Here is a 15,646-nt window from a genome sequence, read left to right on the forward strand (position 1 = left end):
CTTTTTTTTTTCCCAGGGTCCCCCCAGCCATTATGTTTACTTACCACACCCTGCCATAGGGTTGTAACTCTCTTTGCTGCCCCTCCAGCAACTGCTCAACCAACAATTTTCCCCTTTTTACTCTTGGAGCAATTGTAACTGACATTCCCATTCAGGGTTGTATTATTATTATTATTATTATTATTATTATTATTATTATTATTATTATTATTATTATTATTATTATTATCATTATTATTATTATTATTATCATTATTATTTTCTGGAGGCATTAGTCCAGTATGAGATTTCCTATTGAAGAAAAATCTGACTAAATCAAGTTTAGGATTAAATAAATCAGTGCAAAGCTTTGGGAGAAGAGTAATATTTTTGGTGTAAAGGTGAGTTAATCTTAATCAGGGAGGGGAAAAGATAAAATGAAATTTACTTCTCTTATGCCAAAGTAAATACATCTCCAAATGCTTCTGCCCTAGTTGGGTAAACCTGTTTAAGAATGAAAGCATGTAACTTTGGCTTAGACAAGGTTTTCATATGTGCAGTCTTATTTAATTTGGCACATTATCAATTTTACTGACAGATACTAGGGAGAAAGAAATGTCTATGAGGTATTTATAGAGATGAAATGTCTATGAAATATTTATATAATAATAATAATACCAAGAAAAAACCCCTGCGTGGAGTTTCATGCCCTATAAAAGAGGAACTTCTGTAGCTGGAGGAATTTCCTCAAGGGCTTGCTGTAAATGAGTGATGGTAACGCCCACTCCAAGAGAAGATCACAATCTTTTGACAAACGTTCTTGAGCAACTTAAATATAGAATTCTTTCCTAGCTTCCTTACAATGCGTGTTTTAATTGTGGAGTGGTGTAAAAACATTGCATAACTAATTGCAGTAAGTCTGGTTGTAATTAGTTTATTTGGAAAAGAGTAAATACTTAATCTCTCAGTGAGGAAATACTTCTTCTAGACTGTCTGCCTTCTCTATACAAGCCGTCAATTTTTGCCTAGTTACTAGTTTTATGAAATCTTGATTTGAGGACAAGGAGATGGATAATCAACAGTGTCTCCTAATATATCTTTATTATTGTATTAATGCAGTAATATTACTGTATTAATACAGTAATAAGCATCTTTTCTATATACACTCTAACATCTCTTTATTCTAAATTTGAATTCATCCAGCTTCTGCTTCCAGCCCTTGTTTTAAGTTGTGCAGTTTTGACTGGATAGGAGAAGGAAGAAAGTGAGATTTGCAGCAATTTCTAAATTAAGTGATTAAATATTAAAAACTAAACCAACAAACAAAAAAAACAAACAAAAAAAATAGAACTTTACTTGCTGGCATGAAGACGAGCTTCTTTCCAATTCCCAATAGGCAGAATTGCCTTTTGTAAAACTGTGTATGTTAAGCAGAGTGGATTTAAAAAAAAAAATAAAAAATAAAAAATATTTATAGTGTTAAAACAAGCTCACTCAAAATTAGCAAACCATATGAAATTTGTCAATCATTTCAATTGAATTTGAAAACATTAATAAGCAGTGTGTGTATGTTATTACTGTAGAGGAAAAAAAAACAAGTATCTTTCTGAGAAACACATACTTCTCACAGTTTGCTTCAGTGCTAACCTGTCTTTTGACATCCATATTCCTTGTCAAGAACAGAGTGTGTTTTTTTCTCATTTGAAAACATCAAAGTAGTTCAGGAACTAATTTACTCAAGACAAAATGTGAGTTAAAAAGAGCAGAAAGTTTGTTCCTTTGCTTTCACTGTGTGAGATAAGGAATTGTGCTGGCATACAACATTGCTGGATACTGCTGAGCAGAAGTAGGCAGTCTGGTCTGGAAAAAAATACCCAAACACCACCACAGTTATAAGATAAGAATAAGATTCTTGCGTATCCAGAACTTTTAGCATAGTTTGATTTCAGATTTTCTATTTTGAATTGAATTTCACTTTCTATCCAGGTGGATAGAATCATATGTAAAAATGAAAAAAATATGTAGTAAGTATGTAATAAGAAACATACAGAATAGCCACATTGTAGCTTCTCTTTTTCCTGTAGTCTCTTCTATTAGCAATACTGACTACAACACTTCTGGGTAAGTCTGTTTCCTGTATAATATGCCCCATACTATGAAGGGAGGTCTACTTAAATTTCAGATGTATTTTAACATATTTTGGAATCTGAAGATTTAGATAATTTTAAGATGGTAGATTTACAGCTGTTTAGCCTTGGGGATTCATTTACCTCGAAAAATGAACTAGCTTCCTCACTGAAGGTTTTTCTTCTCCAAAATAAAAAAGCATAAAGGGAAAAGAACAACTATTCTCTGTGATTGATGGTTGGAATTTCTGTGTGGTGTAATTCAGTGCTTAGTAGCTGTTTGATGGTATAAAAGATACCTGCTAGATTTTAATTAAGAAACAGCTGTCTTCTGTCTTGCAACTTGGTTTATCCTGTTACACCAAACCTCATTTGGTGTAATACTGATTGCTTTTCTAGATAGAAAAGTGCTACTTAATATATGACTGAAAAACAGGAAAGGTTAGCAAATTTAAGATAAAGACATTCATTTGTGTATTAATTCATCTGGTCATTGACTTTATGCGTAGGAGCTATCTAAGAGCAGCCCTTGTGCTGTGAAAGAGTCTCTGATGTGAAGTACTTTGAGCATATTTTCTGCTAGGCTGTAAGCTGATAATCTTTGATTGGTTGTGTTGTCCCCGTTGCCCGTGCTTGCCTACCTTGAGTAAAGTGACTCAAGTTAAATGGTTAAAAGGAAATCTCTCTAATGCTTGATTGCGTCCGGATACAGAATCTTGGCTTATGCAGAATGGAGGACTGTCAGAAGGTCATGTGTGCATGTTACGTTTATATAGTCTGTCATGAAAACTGATAAGGAAATACAACCTGCTATACATTTTAGATATCCTTTAATGCAACCTTCACATTATTACTTAGTTTCATTTATGTGAATCTTATCTTCAGGAGCTTCGATCACGAGAAGAAGAGTTGACAAGAGCAGCTCTTCAGCAAAAATCTCACGAAGAATTACTGAAGCGCCGTGAGCAGCAGTTAGCAGAACGTGAGATTGATGTACTGGAGCGTGAGCTGAATATCATGATATTCCAGTTAAATCAAGAGAAACCCAATGTAAAGAAGAGGAAGGGAAAATTTAAAAGAAGCCGGTTAAAACTTAAAGATGGACACAGAATTAGTTTGCCTTCAGGTTTGCAAATTTTTTTTAAGTTCATGATATATATTACAATTAAATATGCAGGCTTCTTTTACATAGTTAATGTTTTCAGTATTGACTACTATTTTAATTCATTGCCAGGTCCTTCTGCCCCGAAATGCAAAAGGGTATGAGAATGTGGTAAGAATTGCATAGCCCTTTCACCTCCCCCCCAAGAAAACAACTTTCACATATCATATTCTTGTGGAGTAGTCCTCATTGCAACCGGAAGAATGTTTCACATGATTCAGATATAAGTCCATTGTATCTGGAGGGAAAAGATACTAGCATGGGAACCAAATTATGGTTCAAACTGCTTCAAAGTTCAGATTTTTGCTGTTTTTCTTTTTGTGCAGATGTAAAAGTATGCAACTTCTTTTTGTCGCATCTCAGAACTTTCTAACATGATCAAATATTAGTGCTGCTTGCCCTAGACTTGCAAATATGTAGTAGGACACCAGCACTTGGTAATGGCTGGAGGTACAGGTGTGGTAGGTCCAAACTGCACGCTTATTGCAGTCACAAAATACAATGCAGCAGTTACAGTCGTCGGTGCTTTACTTCTTGCAAGAAAACACTTCTTGCAACAGAAGGTATTATTTCAGAGTGCCAGTATGTTATAATTTGAATGTCAGAGTATTTAATTCCACCCGTGAACACATTAAAATGCCCCTTTTGCAAAGGAGGTGTTTTTGTAGAGTCAGGTTTTTTTAGTGTCAGGGACTGGTGTAGTGGTGCCTTTTTAAGGTTGCCACGAGATGGCACTACGGAAACTCAAGGGTATGCCAGTGGCTGGAAAGCCTTCAGCAGTGGCACCAGCATCCTGGTGTTGATGGGCTTCCATCCAGTGGCTTCCAGATCAAGTCTGTCAATTTATTACTAATGCAATAAGAACTTAAGGCCGTGCTAACGCAGGTCTGACCAAATCATAGCTGTCTGGTAGCTGGAAAGAGACAAAGAGGGCAGTAATATTTACAGCACTGTCTCAGTGCTAGTGAAATAAGCTTGTAAGAATAACGTGCAGTCTAATTGCACTGATGATGGGGATTAGAGAGGAGCATATGATCAAATGCACAGTTTTTTTCCTACTTGCCAATATTTGTTCTTTTTTTACTACATTGCTATAAATGTTTGTAATTCTGTAGTGTGGTGTCTTGTTTTTCTGACATGCTGATAGATGTGACTTCTTTGTTAATTTTCCTTTTTATGTTGTATATGAATTACAAGTTAAAAAATAAAGCAAGTCTGATTGCCATGAGTATTGATTGATTTGGGGTTTTTCTTTCACTCTGTGACAACCAACAAGATCGAATAACAACTTGTGATGCGGATGTGTCTCAGTTTGAGTCCAATTGGACCTACTTACTTTTGTTAATATTACTTCAAACCTACAATATAGTATCGGTGAAGTTGTCCTGCCTGTTTGACTCAATATCTAAATGGTTACATTAGGAGGTAGTTTGTCAGTATTTTTCATACGAACATCTCTTACACTATCAAGTCTAATTCATTATATAGCTTTAGTTGTTTTAAGAAGTAAGGCAGTATAATCCCCTGAGGATTTATTTTTATTATTATTTAGAACATTAAAATTGATTTGTTTTACTCTCTTACAGATTTCCAGCACAAAATAACAGTGCAGGCATCCCCCAATCTGGATAAGAGGAGGAGTTTAAACAGTAACAGCTCTAGTCCATCAAGTAGCCCCACAATAATTCCTCGTCTTCGAGCTATACAGTGTAAGTCTCCACCATTTCTATTTGTTCATTTGATCAACAGAGACAGTTGGTTCCATACACCCACTGAAACACTGGTAGTAATATCAGATCCCAGACAGATTTCTGTCTGATTTCCAGGTCCCTTAACTTGTTCTAACAGTTACAAGTTTTTCTTTGATTGGAGGGATAATCTTGCTAAAACACTAACCAATTTTCAATAATTCTAAATGATTGTGAATGCTTTAAATCATATATTTCCTTAATATCTTCAGGAACTCATTTTTAAACTGACTGGGATAAAACAATGAAGAATCAAAATTTATGATGGGAAAAGGCAAAGCATCACATTTAGAACCCATATGAGATGGAAAACAAGTTTTTATTAGGTATTAGATATTGATAAAATAAATGGGTTATGGACTATCAAAAAAAAAGAGGAAAAAAGAAAAAAAAGATTCAAAGAATAAGGGAGTAATGTAAGATGGAAAGGCCGAAGAATCAGCCAGCAACCGAGCTTGCTTATGTCAAAAGAGAAGCAAGCTTTAAGCAAATACAAAATTGGAAGAAAACAAAGAAGAAAGCTTGTTTTAGACTTTTTGAAACCAAGAGAAAGAAACAAAAATAAAATTATGGGAATGCTTGTAGGCCTACATTATTCCATGTAGGCTGATGACAGAAGGGAAGGCGTGTTCATGCTCATGTAGTGGAGCTACCATGAATATAGAAGAAAATTGACCATATTGTTACAGTGAAGCCTGCATTTGTATTTAGGAAATGCCATAGGTAGAGCTAGAAAACAATTCTATCTCTACATCTCTTCTAGGATTCACTACTTGCATTTGTGCTGTCTCATCTGTTGTGCAAAGTAGACTGTCTAATTATCCATATTTAACATGGAATTTTATGTGAGTTGAAAAAGCCTGAATTTTCTCTCTCTATATGAAATCAGTGGAACCTGTTCCAGCTGATTGCTTATGGACAGTGACTTTCTTCTCTTCCAAGTATAGTAATCTCTGAAGGAAATTACTTCAGAATCTGGCTTTACTAGATATAAATAAGGAGGAGAGGAAATGAAAATGCATGGGAATTTTTTTCTGTATACTGTTTTGTAGCTAGTTTAAAGATTTTTATTTTTTTTTCATTAACCAACTTGAGACTTTGTTTAAAGTTTGGATAGAAATCAGATCTCTCATCTCCTTTGGAATATGGCTGCCTTATGAAATCTTTTTCATTATTAATGTCTAATGGAGAAGTGGTGTCTTTTCTGGCAGTAACTTTATTATTTGTTTGAACCATAACTAGTGCAGTTCCCTGGGTGAAGACAGGGATATGTTGTGGATATGTGTGGATAAAGGAGAGAGATGGACAAACCCTGTCTTGATTTTCTTAATGAAAATATGAGATGGAAAGAAAATTATGTAAAGTCTTTTTCAGAAGTTAGCTGAGACAGTATCTGTGTTGATAATGGTTTCCCTACCTCAAACAGTGGTGGATTTTTTTTTTTTTTTTTTTTTTACTGCAGAAAGGTAAGAACAGGTTTTTTTCTCAGTAAAATGTCATAATTACTTATAAACAAGACTGTCTCATTTTATCTTTTATTTTCCTTGCTCTGTATGGAAATACGTGGAAATGAAGTAAGGGTCAGGTATTAGCATGATTCTGAAAACCTGAAGGTTTTTATTTTTAAATGCATAGCCTCATGTAAGCTATAGCAGTGCCACTCCTTGCATGTTTGCTAAGTGCCAATGGGGATTTTTCTCTTCTTTTTTTTTTATTTGAGCAAGCATTTGTATTTGTAGGCCTAGAGCATACAGGACAACATGAAGGCTCTCCTTTAAAAGAAGTACACTTCTGTTTCTGAGTTTGGATCCCTAGGCTTTACCTAAAAGCTTATCAGATCTCTCAGGAGTATCTAGCTGAAACAATTTAGCTTCCACACCCATCTGCACCTGTGCAAAATAAATTCTCTTTCCCACAATAATGTTTTATCTTGATTTAACTTCAAAGTGTCTTTGTTTCAAGAAGACTTGCTCAAATACAGATGGTTTGAACAGGAATATATAACAATTGGTTACTTGATTGCTTCATTTTGTCATGTGAGAGTCTAGCTTCCAAATCTAAAAGTTTTTAAAGTTAAAATAAAACCTACTTTTTAAAGTTAAATTACAATAAAATTGTAAATCTTGTTATTAAAACAAGTTCAGTTGATTTTGAAAGATGTTTTGAAGGGAAGTGGAAAACTAGTAAGATATATATTCTATAGGTCTTGGAATGTGGTTGAAAATGAGATTGTAAAGAAGGCAAGTAGAGTGCTGTACTACAAGGGAAGCTGTGCTGGTGAGGCAGTGTGGGAGCAGCAGAATCATGGGCACAGTTCTGAACCACCTCATTTATCGTGCTGTTATAACTGCCTAAGTTATTTTTTTCTGAGGTTATTTTTTTCTGAGGTCTCTCTATCATAGCTGTAAGCATGCCATGTCGATAGCAAGTTACTTTTCCAACTAGTCAGTCATACACGAAAATCTCCTTGCCTGGGTCTGGTCCTAGAAAGAGGATCCTCTAAACCCTACAGTAAAAACCTGCTATCAAAAGATGCTTAATGCCTTTATAGGTCTGGACTTAATGACCCAAAGATAAAAATATAAGGGAAACAGTTCCGTTTCTGAAATCAACTTGACTAAGATCTCTACTACATTCTCTTAATTTTTCCTCAGTGATTCCCAAAACAGATACACACACAACTAATGGCCGAAGAAACAGTGTATATGTGTACCAGCAAGATGTAGATATCACAAGTGAATATGAACTTCCCAGTGGGGTTATGAAAAAAGGCAAGATTTCATTATGTTTCAAGGGTGCTGGTTCTGTTTAATTTAACAGTTGAGACAGTGACAGACTAAGCATTTAATGAAGGTCAGACACTTTAAATGTATAATTTGTTTTGATGTAGTGAGAAGGAAAATATTAATTATTGTCACAATTGGAATATTCTGTTTCATTTGATACTAGTTCTTCCACAGCATATATTTTCTTCATTGGAATTTAAGTGCTCAGTCTACCTCACTTGTCTGAATTACCTAAATATAAGGTTCTCAGTTAAAGGAAGCATGGAAAATATTATTGTTTTGCTACTTTCTTTTTAATATGGGTATCTTGTCAGCTCATAAATTATTTTTCTTGCTTGCTCATCTTTTTGGATAAGTGCACTTTACGTGGTGGTCTTTGTAGAAGAAAAAATCTCAAATTTTGTCTACTCCTCATTGTGTTACTCTGTCAAAATGGGTTTGTGGTGGAGAAAATATTCTGTTCTGTCAAAATATTTTGGTTTTAGAAATAGTATTTGTGTGGGGTTTTTTTGTTTGTGTTTTTAAATCCAATCTCTAGTAACTTCAGATGAAAGCAACAGAACTTGGGGAAGGAGTACAACTTACCACCAAGAAGAGTTTGAAGATGTGAAAAGAAGTTTTAAAAAGAGAGGTTGTACATGGGGACCAAGTTCAGTTCAAACAAAGGATCGTGCAGATTGTAAGGACAAGTATGTCTACTACATTTTGTCTGATAATACTAAGCATTCTTGGTAACTGAATCACTAACACAGGCAGTGAGTGAGAGAAGTTCTGTGGCCTCTAGTTACAGATAAAACTCAGTCCTACCTTTTAATTTAGGAATTACATTAATATTGAGTAACTCCCCCACATAGACTTGAGGATAAAATGCTTATCTTAAGGTTTTAGTGGCTCTTATCTATTACCTTTTATCTCTGGTTTTTGAGACTTGGAACATACTGGGATGCTATTACTAATGCATACCAGACGATCATGGCCTGTCTCTTTCTTGCCGTTCCTGAGACTGACTTGAACTGCAGGCATGGCCCCAGTGGGCACTTCCAGTACAATCAAGTAAGACTGACTGGCTTTGCATGTGTGAAACACAATTCACACCAGCAACATCATTTACACTGAGAAACACAGGGTGAAAGGGTTCTGAAAAATCAACTGGATGCCTTCACTTTCAGCTTATTTTTTCTAATTGCTTAAAACTGGAGATTAGCAGTTTTTCTGAAGCAAGAGATCTTTTTCCTTGTCTCGCATATATAATTATTTATAGCACTTTTTTTTTCCCCTTGGTAGAGACATCCACTTATTTACCTTCAGCAGCAGCTGGTTCCACACCATCTCTTGGAATTGGGTTTATGTTATTTTTGTTTGGTTTAAAAGTCACTATGTTTAATAAATTTCCAATAGTCACATAATTTTTTTGACACAGAGAAGCTGTTGTCCCGGTTTTCATCAACTTTTGTTCTTCAGTAGGTAGTCAAGGGCCATTTTTAATTGGCTTTCTTTTTAGGCCTGAAATTTTCATCTTCTAAAGAACACCTGATATAAGGCATGTATCAATTTATACTCATATGACTGTGCTATTAAATACACTTTTTTTTTTTACCTTTGGAAAGCTTTACTGTTTTCAAGTTATGTACTACATATTTGTACTTTAAAAAAAGATGGTTTAGTAATTTTCTGTTAAAGTGTATATAAGCCTGGTTTCTTCTATAATATCAAAATAACTATTGTGATTTCAGAGTAAGACCCCTTTCAGATGGCAGCAACCCTTGGTCAACCCTTTTAATGAAAAATCAGAAGGGTGTTCCCTTAGCTTCGCTATTTGTGGACCAAGGTAAGAGCTATTTTTGAAAAAGTTTAAGTTGCCATATAATAACATTAAGCCTACTACCAGTGTTATAAATTGTATTGTTTTAATTCCTTGAGGATTCTGCAGATTATTAGAACAGTATTCATACTACAAATAATTTTCCTGTGCAAAAAACCTGTCTCTAAAAAAATGTGTTAACGTATTTCAATTTCCAGCATTAGCAGCTAAGAAATATATGTGATGCCTGAATGGTGCCACATAGGGATTTTTTTTTTCCCCATTTTTCAGTTGCATGCTGATCTAATGAGGTCTGCAGTCAGCACTTTTAAGCTTCTCTTAAAAAGAAAGATCTAAATCAGTAATTGTCTTGATATTTAAATGATCATTAATGACTTTCATTTTTAGTAGGATCTGCATAGTTGCTTAAAAAAATGCATAGTTGTTTAAAAACCTGTAAGCCCTCTTATATTCCCAGATATTAGTTCCCTGTTTTTTTAAATAAGACTTATTCTCTAAATTTTCAAGAAAAAAAAAAAAAAAAAAAAGATTTCAAATCTTAAAGTTTTTTAGGGAACGTTTTGAGATTTACAGGCAAGTTACAAGGGAAAATATGCTTAATCCTTTTATGCTCAGGAACATAATAGCTGTATGTTGCTTTTTATGTCCATTACTATAATGTGCTGTGCCTATACAACATTCATAATAATTTTCAAATTTGCATATACTTTCTATGCTACAGATTCTCTTATCTGAAAAAATTAAGTTACCAGTGTCAGGAAAAAAAATATAACTCGGTGTCCATAGCAGGGGCTAGATTTATGACATCTGTAAGAGGAAATGGTAAACTGCTTGGACACTGCCTTTTTTTTTTCTTTTTTTTTTTTTTTTCTAGGAAAAGGGCATTTTCATCTTCATATATACTGATAGGGGTATAAATCAAGACTTCACAAATAGTAATTTTATAGATTTATTGGCTTACTACTAAACCTGTACATACAGAGAAGGTTATACAAGTTTACATATTTGCATTTCAAATATTTATGTGTTTATTCTGAAGCATTTAGTAGTTAATAGTAAAGTAACACATGTAAGTCAATTTATGCCTTCCATTTTATTTGCCATTAGGTGTGAGTTGTCAAATTTACTTTTTACTCCAGACCACCACGGCCTAATTAATTAATTGGAAAAATTTATAGTAACTCACTGAATTTTGGAACATAGCTTAATTAAAAGTGTTGTAAGGAATGCCTTTCCGATCTTATCTGACAGCTTGTGTATAGTAAATTACTTCACTGCAATCCATACACAGAAATATTTTCCATGTTATTTGAAAAGCACTATTAAGGTGTTGAAAATCCTCAAATACCACAAAAAAATGCAAAGACTGTATTCTGCTCTTCCAACTGTGTTGAGTGCATAAAGGTTGGGAGTTACATTATGCCTCTCAAAATAAGGTAAGTCTTTCAGATGTGGAAAACATAATTTGTTTACAGTTAATTTATATACTTATGAAGATTGATCTGCAAGTTACTTCTCACAGAATTTGCGTTTGAGTTGCTAAAAAGATGTAACTGTAGCAAAATGGTACTTCTGCTGTTTCTGAGACTACCAAGAGAGCATGAAGAAGTTTGGGCTAATGATGCGTTTCTGAATCTTACAATGTGAGTCTCTGAGCTTCTGACTCTGTCTAAAGGGGGCATACAGTATGCCTCAAGATTAGTATTTTTGCAAGTTAAAGGAAAAAATGCTGTACATATGCAGACATGCGATAGCAAAATAGCTGAATTGCAATCTTAAAGTATACTCTTCTGTTTTATAGGTGTCTGTACTGATAAGAAACTTCTCCCTGAAGGTTTGGACAGTAAAAGACCAAAGCCAATTAAGTTGCCGAACCAGGCCTATATTAATCTACCTCTTTGGAAAGATGATCAGGGAGAGAATACAGTAGAACATGAGAGCTTTGAAGAAGGAACTTCTGCTAGTTCTACAAATAGTACTCCTCAAATGACACCTACAAACAGTCTGAGCAGGACACTGCATAAAAAGAAGACTGATTCAGTGTTGTATGGGTGTGCTGTCCTCCTTGCATCTGTTGCCTTGGGGTTAGATATCAGGGAGCTAAACAAATCACAGGGTCCAGATGAACTCTTGCCTAAAGATGAGAAAAAGAAGCGTGATGGAATATTTCAGCGTGCTTCAAAATTTCGCAGAAGTGCCAGCCCTACAAGACTGCAGTCCAAGAAAGAGGAAACAAATATTCCATCCCTAAATCCAGCTGCAAATGCTGTGAATCTTCTCTCTATGCCCTCCATTTCCACAAAATGCCTACTTCAATCTGATAGTGAAGATGCACTTGTAAGCACTGTGCTTGGTGATTGTGGTCCCTGTAGTTCCACTGATGACTTTTCACCTGAGAGTAAGAGAGAACAGAGGATACAGCTGCCTCCTAACACAGTTTCTACACGGTTGAAAAATCAGCCTTTTAGTCTTTGTCTGAAACAAGAATCTCAAAATGTGCCAAATGATTCCTCAACAACTTTAAGTGTGTTGGGTCACCGACGAACCTTATCAGATGGGAACAATTTTCATACCACAGGTGGGTGATTAAGAACTTAAAAATGCGGGGAATTTTTAAGTATAGAAACAGAAAATGCAGGGAAACTAACCATTCACTGGTGAGTTGCTAAGATTTTTGTTACATTGCTATGTGTTAGCTGAGCTACCATAACTGTATGTGGGTAAGGCCTCTGTCTGAACCCTGAATGAACAACATGCCATTGGAATAGTATCCTGTTAGGAGTGCAGGTATGGAGATTTAAGGGGAAGAGATGGTTCATTTTAAGGCAATATCTGTTTTTCTCAGGTATTGCAAAAATAGGTGTCCCCAGTCTTTTCATGTCAGTGAGAACCTGCTTTTTTGCAAAATATTAGCATTCTGGCTGAAATAAACTAAAACAGTGTCAGGTAGGGCATTATGTAGATGTGGACTTCCTGAGGCTGAGAGTACACTTGTTTAATATAGTTTCACAGTCCACATAGGTGGGCAATTGAGCATAATTTTGGTACTGCAAATTTATTAACTTAAAGGAAAACAAGCATGGCAAGTTTTGATATGCTTGCTTGACCTAGAAATTATGTCACATGTTCCACAAATCCTTAAGTTAAGCTGGGAAAAAAGGTTTTTAAATCTGGTTTCCATATAAATAGATAAATTTCATGATTAATGTGTTTTTGAAAAGAAGTTCTAAATTTTAATACTGGTGTTCTATGGTGCCTTAATTGTGATAATTCTTCATGGTACTCTATGCATATATAACTACTCATAATAATTGGACAAATTTGTGGGGCTTCATTCCAGTATTAACTTTCATCAAGTTACTGGGTGGTTAATGCTTTCTCTCTATATCTCTTCTGTAGCAATAGAAAGGAAGTTGTTATAGCCTCTAGCAGAGAGTATAAATGCAAAAATGTTATTTGAGCACTGCTGGTCCTCTTGTAGGAGATTCCCCACAAATTAATTTTTTCCAGTGGATAGCATTTATGGCAACCCAGTTTTACAAATGGTAAAGAAATCAATAAGCCACATGGTTTAAATTGTCTTTTTTTGTTTTGCCTTTACTTTCCCTTAGCTAACGGATTTGCTTCAACCAATGATGTCTCCACATTACCAGTTCTATCAGTTACTGGAACTCTGCACTCTCCATCTGTTCAACAGAGAAGCAATCACAGTGGTGTTTCAACTGAAAAACAAAGCGCTGTCAATATTATATCAAGGCCTCGACCTTCTTCTGTAAGAAGTAAAATTGATGCATGGCAGATTATTCCACGTATTATTAAACCAAACTCTAAAGACTCGGAATATTTAGAGAGCAATGTAGATCCAGATGTTAACTTCTTGCCAGATACTGAGGGAAGAACTAACTGCCACATGCCCTCATTACTTGATATTGATGTGGAAGGTCAAAACAGAGACTGTACTGTGCCTTTATGTAGAATGAAGAGCAAAACTTGTCGGCCATCTATATATGAACTGGAGAGAGAGTTTCTGTCGTGAGTGCCTTTCATTTTAAAAAGATTTGCTTTTTGAAGGGGAACAAATATAAAAATCTTGTTCATCTAATGCTTTGTGCTGCTGTTTTCTGATGTACTGTGACAAATAGTACCAAAATTATTAAAACGGGCAGCTAATTAAGAAAGTATAGTAGGTGCCTTTTTCAAATGTTCCTTGGAATCCCAGCTAGTAATTCTAAAAGCACAATGCTGCAAAATAGTATTCTAGGTGAACTTTAGAAGTATATTTTGAATGACTAAAATAACATGCCCACCTCCCTCTGCAATGTCACAGAAGTTTTCTTTAGGTTTGAGGGGTTTTGCTAGCAATTTAACTTTTGCACATTGAAAAAATGAATGACATATAGTAAGGTTGTGTTCCGTCAAGAGGAGTTTCACCTCAGGAGTGGTTGTCTGCAGCCTGGCACTGTGGCCTGTAGAATTAGGGAGGGGGGCAGGTGATTTCACGTGCTGGTGCAGGAGGCTCTGTTCACTCCTCATTAAGTAGCTGGTTACTTTTTGGCATTTGATACTGAAATTGGTTAAGGACCAGCAGCTGGATTTGCAGTCTTTGCCCTTGGTTTTTCAGAGAACTTTCAACTGTGTGCATTAGTTTCTCCAGAAAGTTACACTGCTTGTATAAACACTTAGGTTTCAGCCACCATATCGATTTGAGAGGGTAAACTTCAGTATTGTGATTGGATTAAAGGTATTTGACATACTTTATAATGTGAAACAACATTCCTTGTAGGTAAGGATACACTGGAACGTAAATATTTGTACTCTTAACCTTTTGAAGACTACAGAGTTTGCACTGAAAACAATATTCTTGGTTTGGGATTTTTTGTTTGTGGTGGGGGGGTTTGCTTCCCTTCTTGTTTTTTAAACTGTGCTGCACCTTGTATTGAGGAAAGATAATGGGTTTTAAGGGTTGGTTTCAGTTTTATGTGAGACAATGGTCCGTTTTACTGCACTCACATTTTAAAACTGCAATATTTAATATTAAATCTTTCAGTATAATCTCTGCAGCTTTTCTTCCTGAAGTTACTACTGAGTGGCCAGTTATTAATATTTAGGAATTAAATGACGGAAACAGCTAAGCTTGACTGGTTTTCAGTGATGGAAAGGTTCCATAAAATTCCAAGTAGTTAATTGTGGGGGCAGGAACATTTAGCCTTGATAACACTGATAGTTTAATTTTTTACAGTATCACTAAGTGATTAAATAAAACCAAATGTACAGTATACTTTCCCTGATGAAAGCATTTCTAGAATTAAAGGAACATCCCTCATATTCCAGTATTTGAAGTCTTAATTTTGCATATAAATTGACATTTAAATAGTCTTCATTATCTGATTTTATTTATGTTAGAATAAAACTACTATATTCCCATCAGAACACTCTTTTGTTGAGACCTTTGTTTTAAATGTTTTCTTCTCTTTTGCTCTGGGGTCTGGGAGTTCAGATGTTAAATAGAATGCACAATTGCCTAAAGCATTAAAACCAGGGGATTGAAAAATAAAGTTTCTGTTCCAAGACTGGTATGCAGTACAGTGGCTACCTTGGGGATGACAGATAGTTATACGTACAAAACCATGAATTCTTAACCACACAGAGCAGAACACAGAAAATGCAACTTCCCAACTCTCAAAGTGAAAATAGAAAATTATTTCCTTTAAGTATTAGTTTATCAAAAGTAAAGACATAACCACTAGTTGTCTGTAAAACTGAATGCTTATAACAGATTATTAAGTTATTACATTTTGTTCAAACCTGTTTATATTTCAGTATTCTTAGTTCTCGTTGATATAAGTTGCATACTGTTCTTTGTCTTTAAACTTTTAATTTCATCAGAACACTTTAATACATGAAGTCTATTCCAGTTTTAATACAAAACTTTTTCATAAAATAAAGTCAATTAGGTAGTGCACATGGATCAAATTTTAAGTATAGCTTGATAGAAGATTTATTTTCAAGGCTTAGTAAGAATT

The 15,646-nt window shown here is 34.9% G+C and overlaps 1 protein-coding gene across 1 annotated transcript in view; it reads left to right on the forward strand.

Moving 5' to 3' along the window:
• MAP3K21 (mitogen-activated protein kinase kinase kinase 21) overlaps nucleotides 1-13,717 on the forward strand; it is a 21,673-nt gene extending 7,956 nt beyond the window's left edge. Inside the window, exons 4-10 of the mRNA XM_029083564.1 lie at nucleotides 2,991-3,231; nucleotides 4,854-4,976; nucleotides 7,670-7,786; nucleotides 8,340-8,490; nucleotides 9,535-9,629; nucleotides 11,425-12,201; nucleotides 13,235-13,717. Coding sequence (XP_028939397.1) covers nucleotides 2,991-3,231; nucleotides 4,854-4,976; nucleotides 7,670-7,786; nucleotides 8,340-8,490; nucleotides 9,535-9,629; nucleotides 11,425-12,201; nucleotides 13,235-13,659 — 1,929 coding nt within the window. The 3' untranslated portion in view covers nucleotides 13,660-13,717. The remainder of the gene's footprint in view (nucleotides 1-2,990; nucleotides 3,232-4,853; nucleotides 4,977-7,669; nucleotides 7,787-8,339; nucleotides 8,491-9,534; nucleotides 9,630-11,424; nucleotides 12,202-13,234) is intronic.
• Nucleotides 13,718-15,646: the final 1,929 nt, after the last annotated feature.

The sequence above is a fragment of the Antrostomus carolinensis genome, unplaced genomic scaffold (assembly GCF_000700745.2).
Source record: "Antrostomus carolinensis isolate BGI_N321 unplaced genomic scaffold, ASM70074v2 scaffold17102, whole genome shotgun sequence".
Lineage (NCBI taxonomy): Eukaryota > Metazoa > Chordata > Aves > Caprimulgiformes > Caprimulgidae > Antrostomus > Antrostomus carolinensis.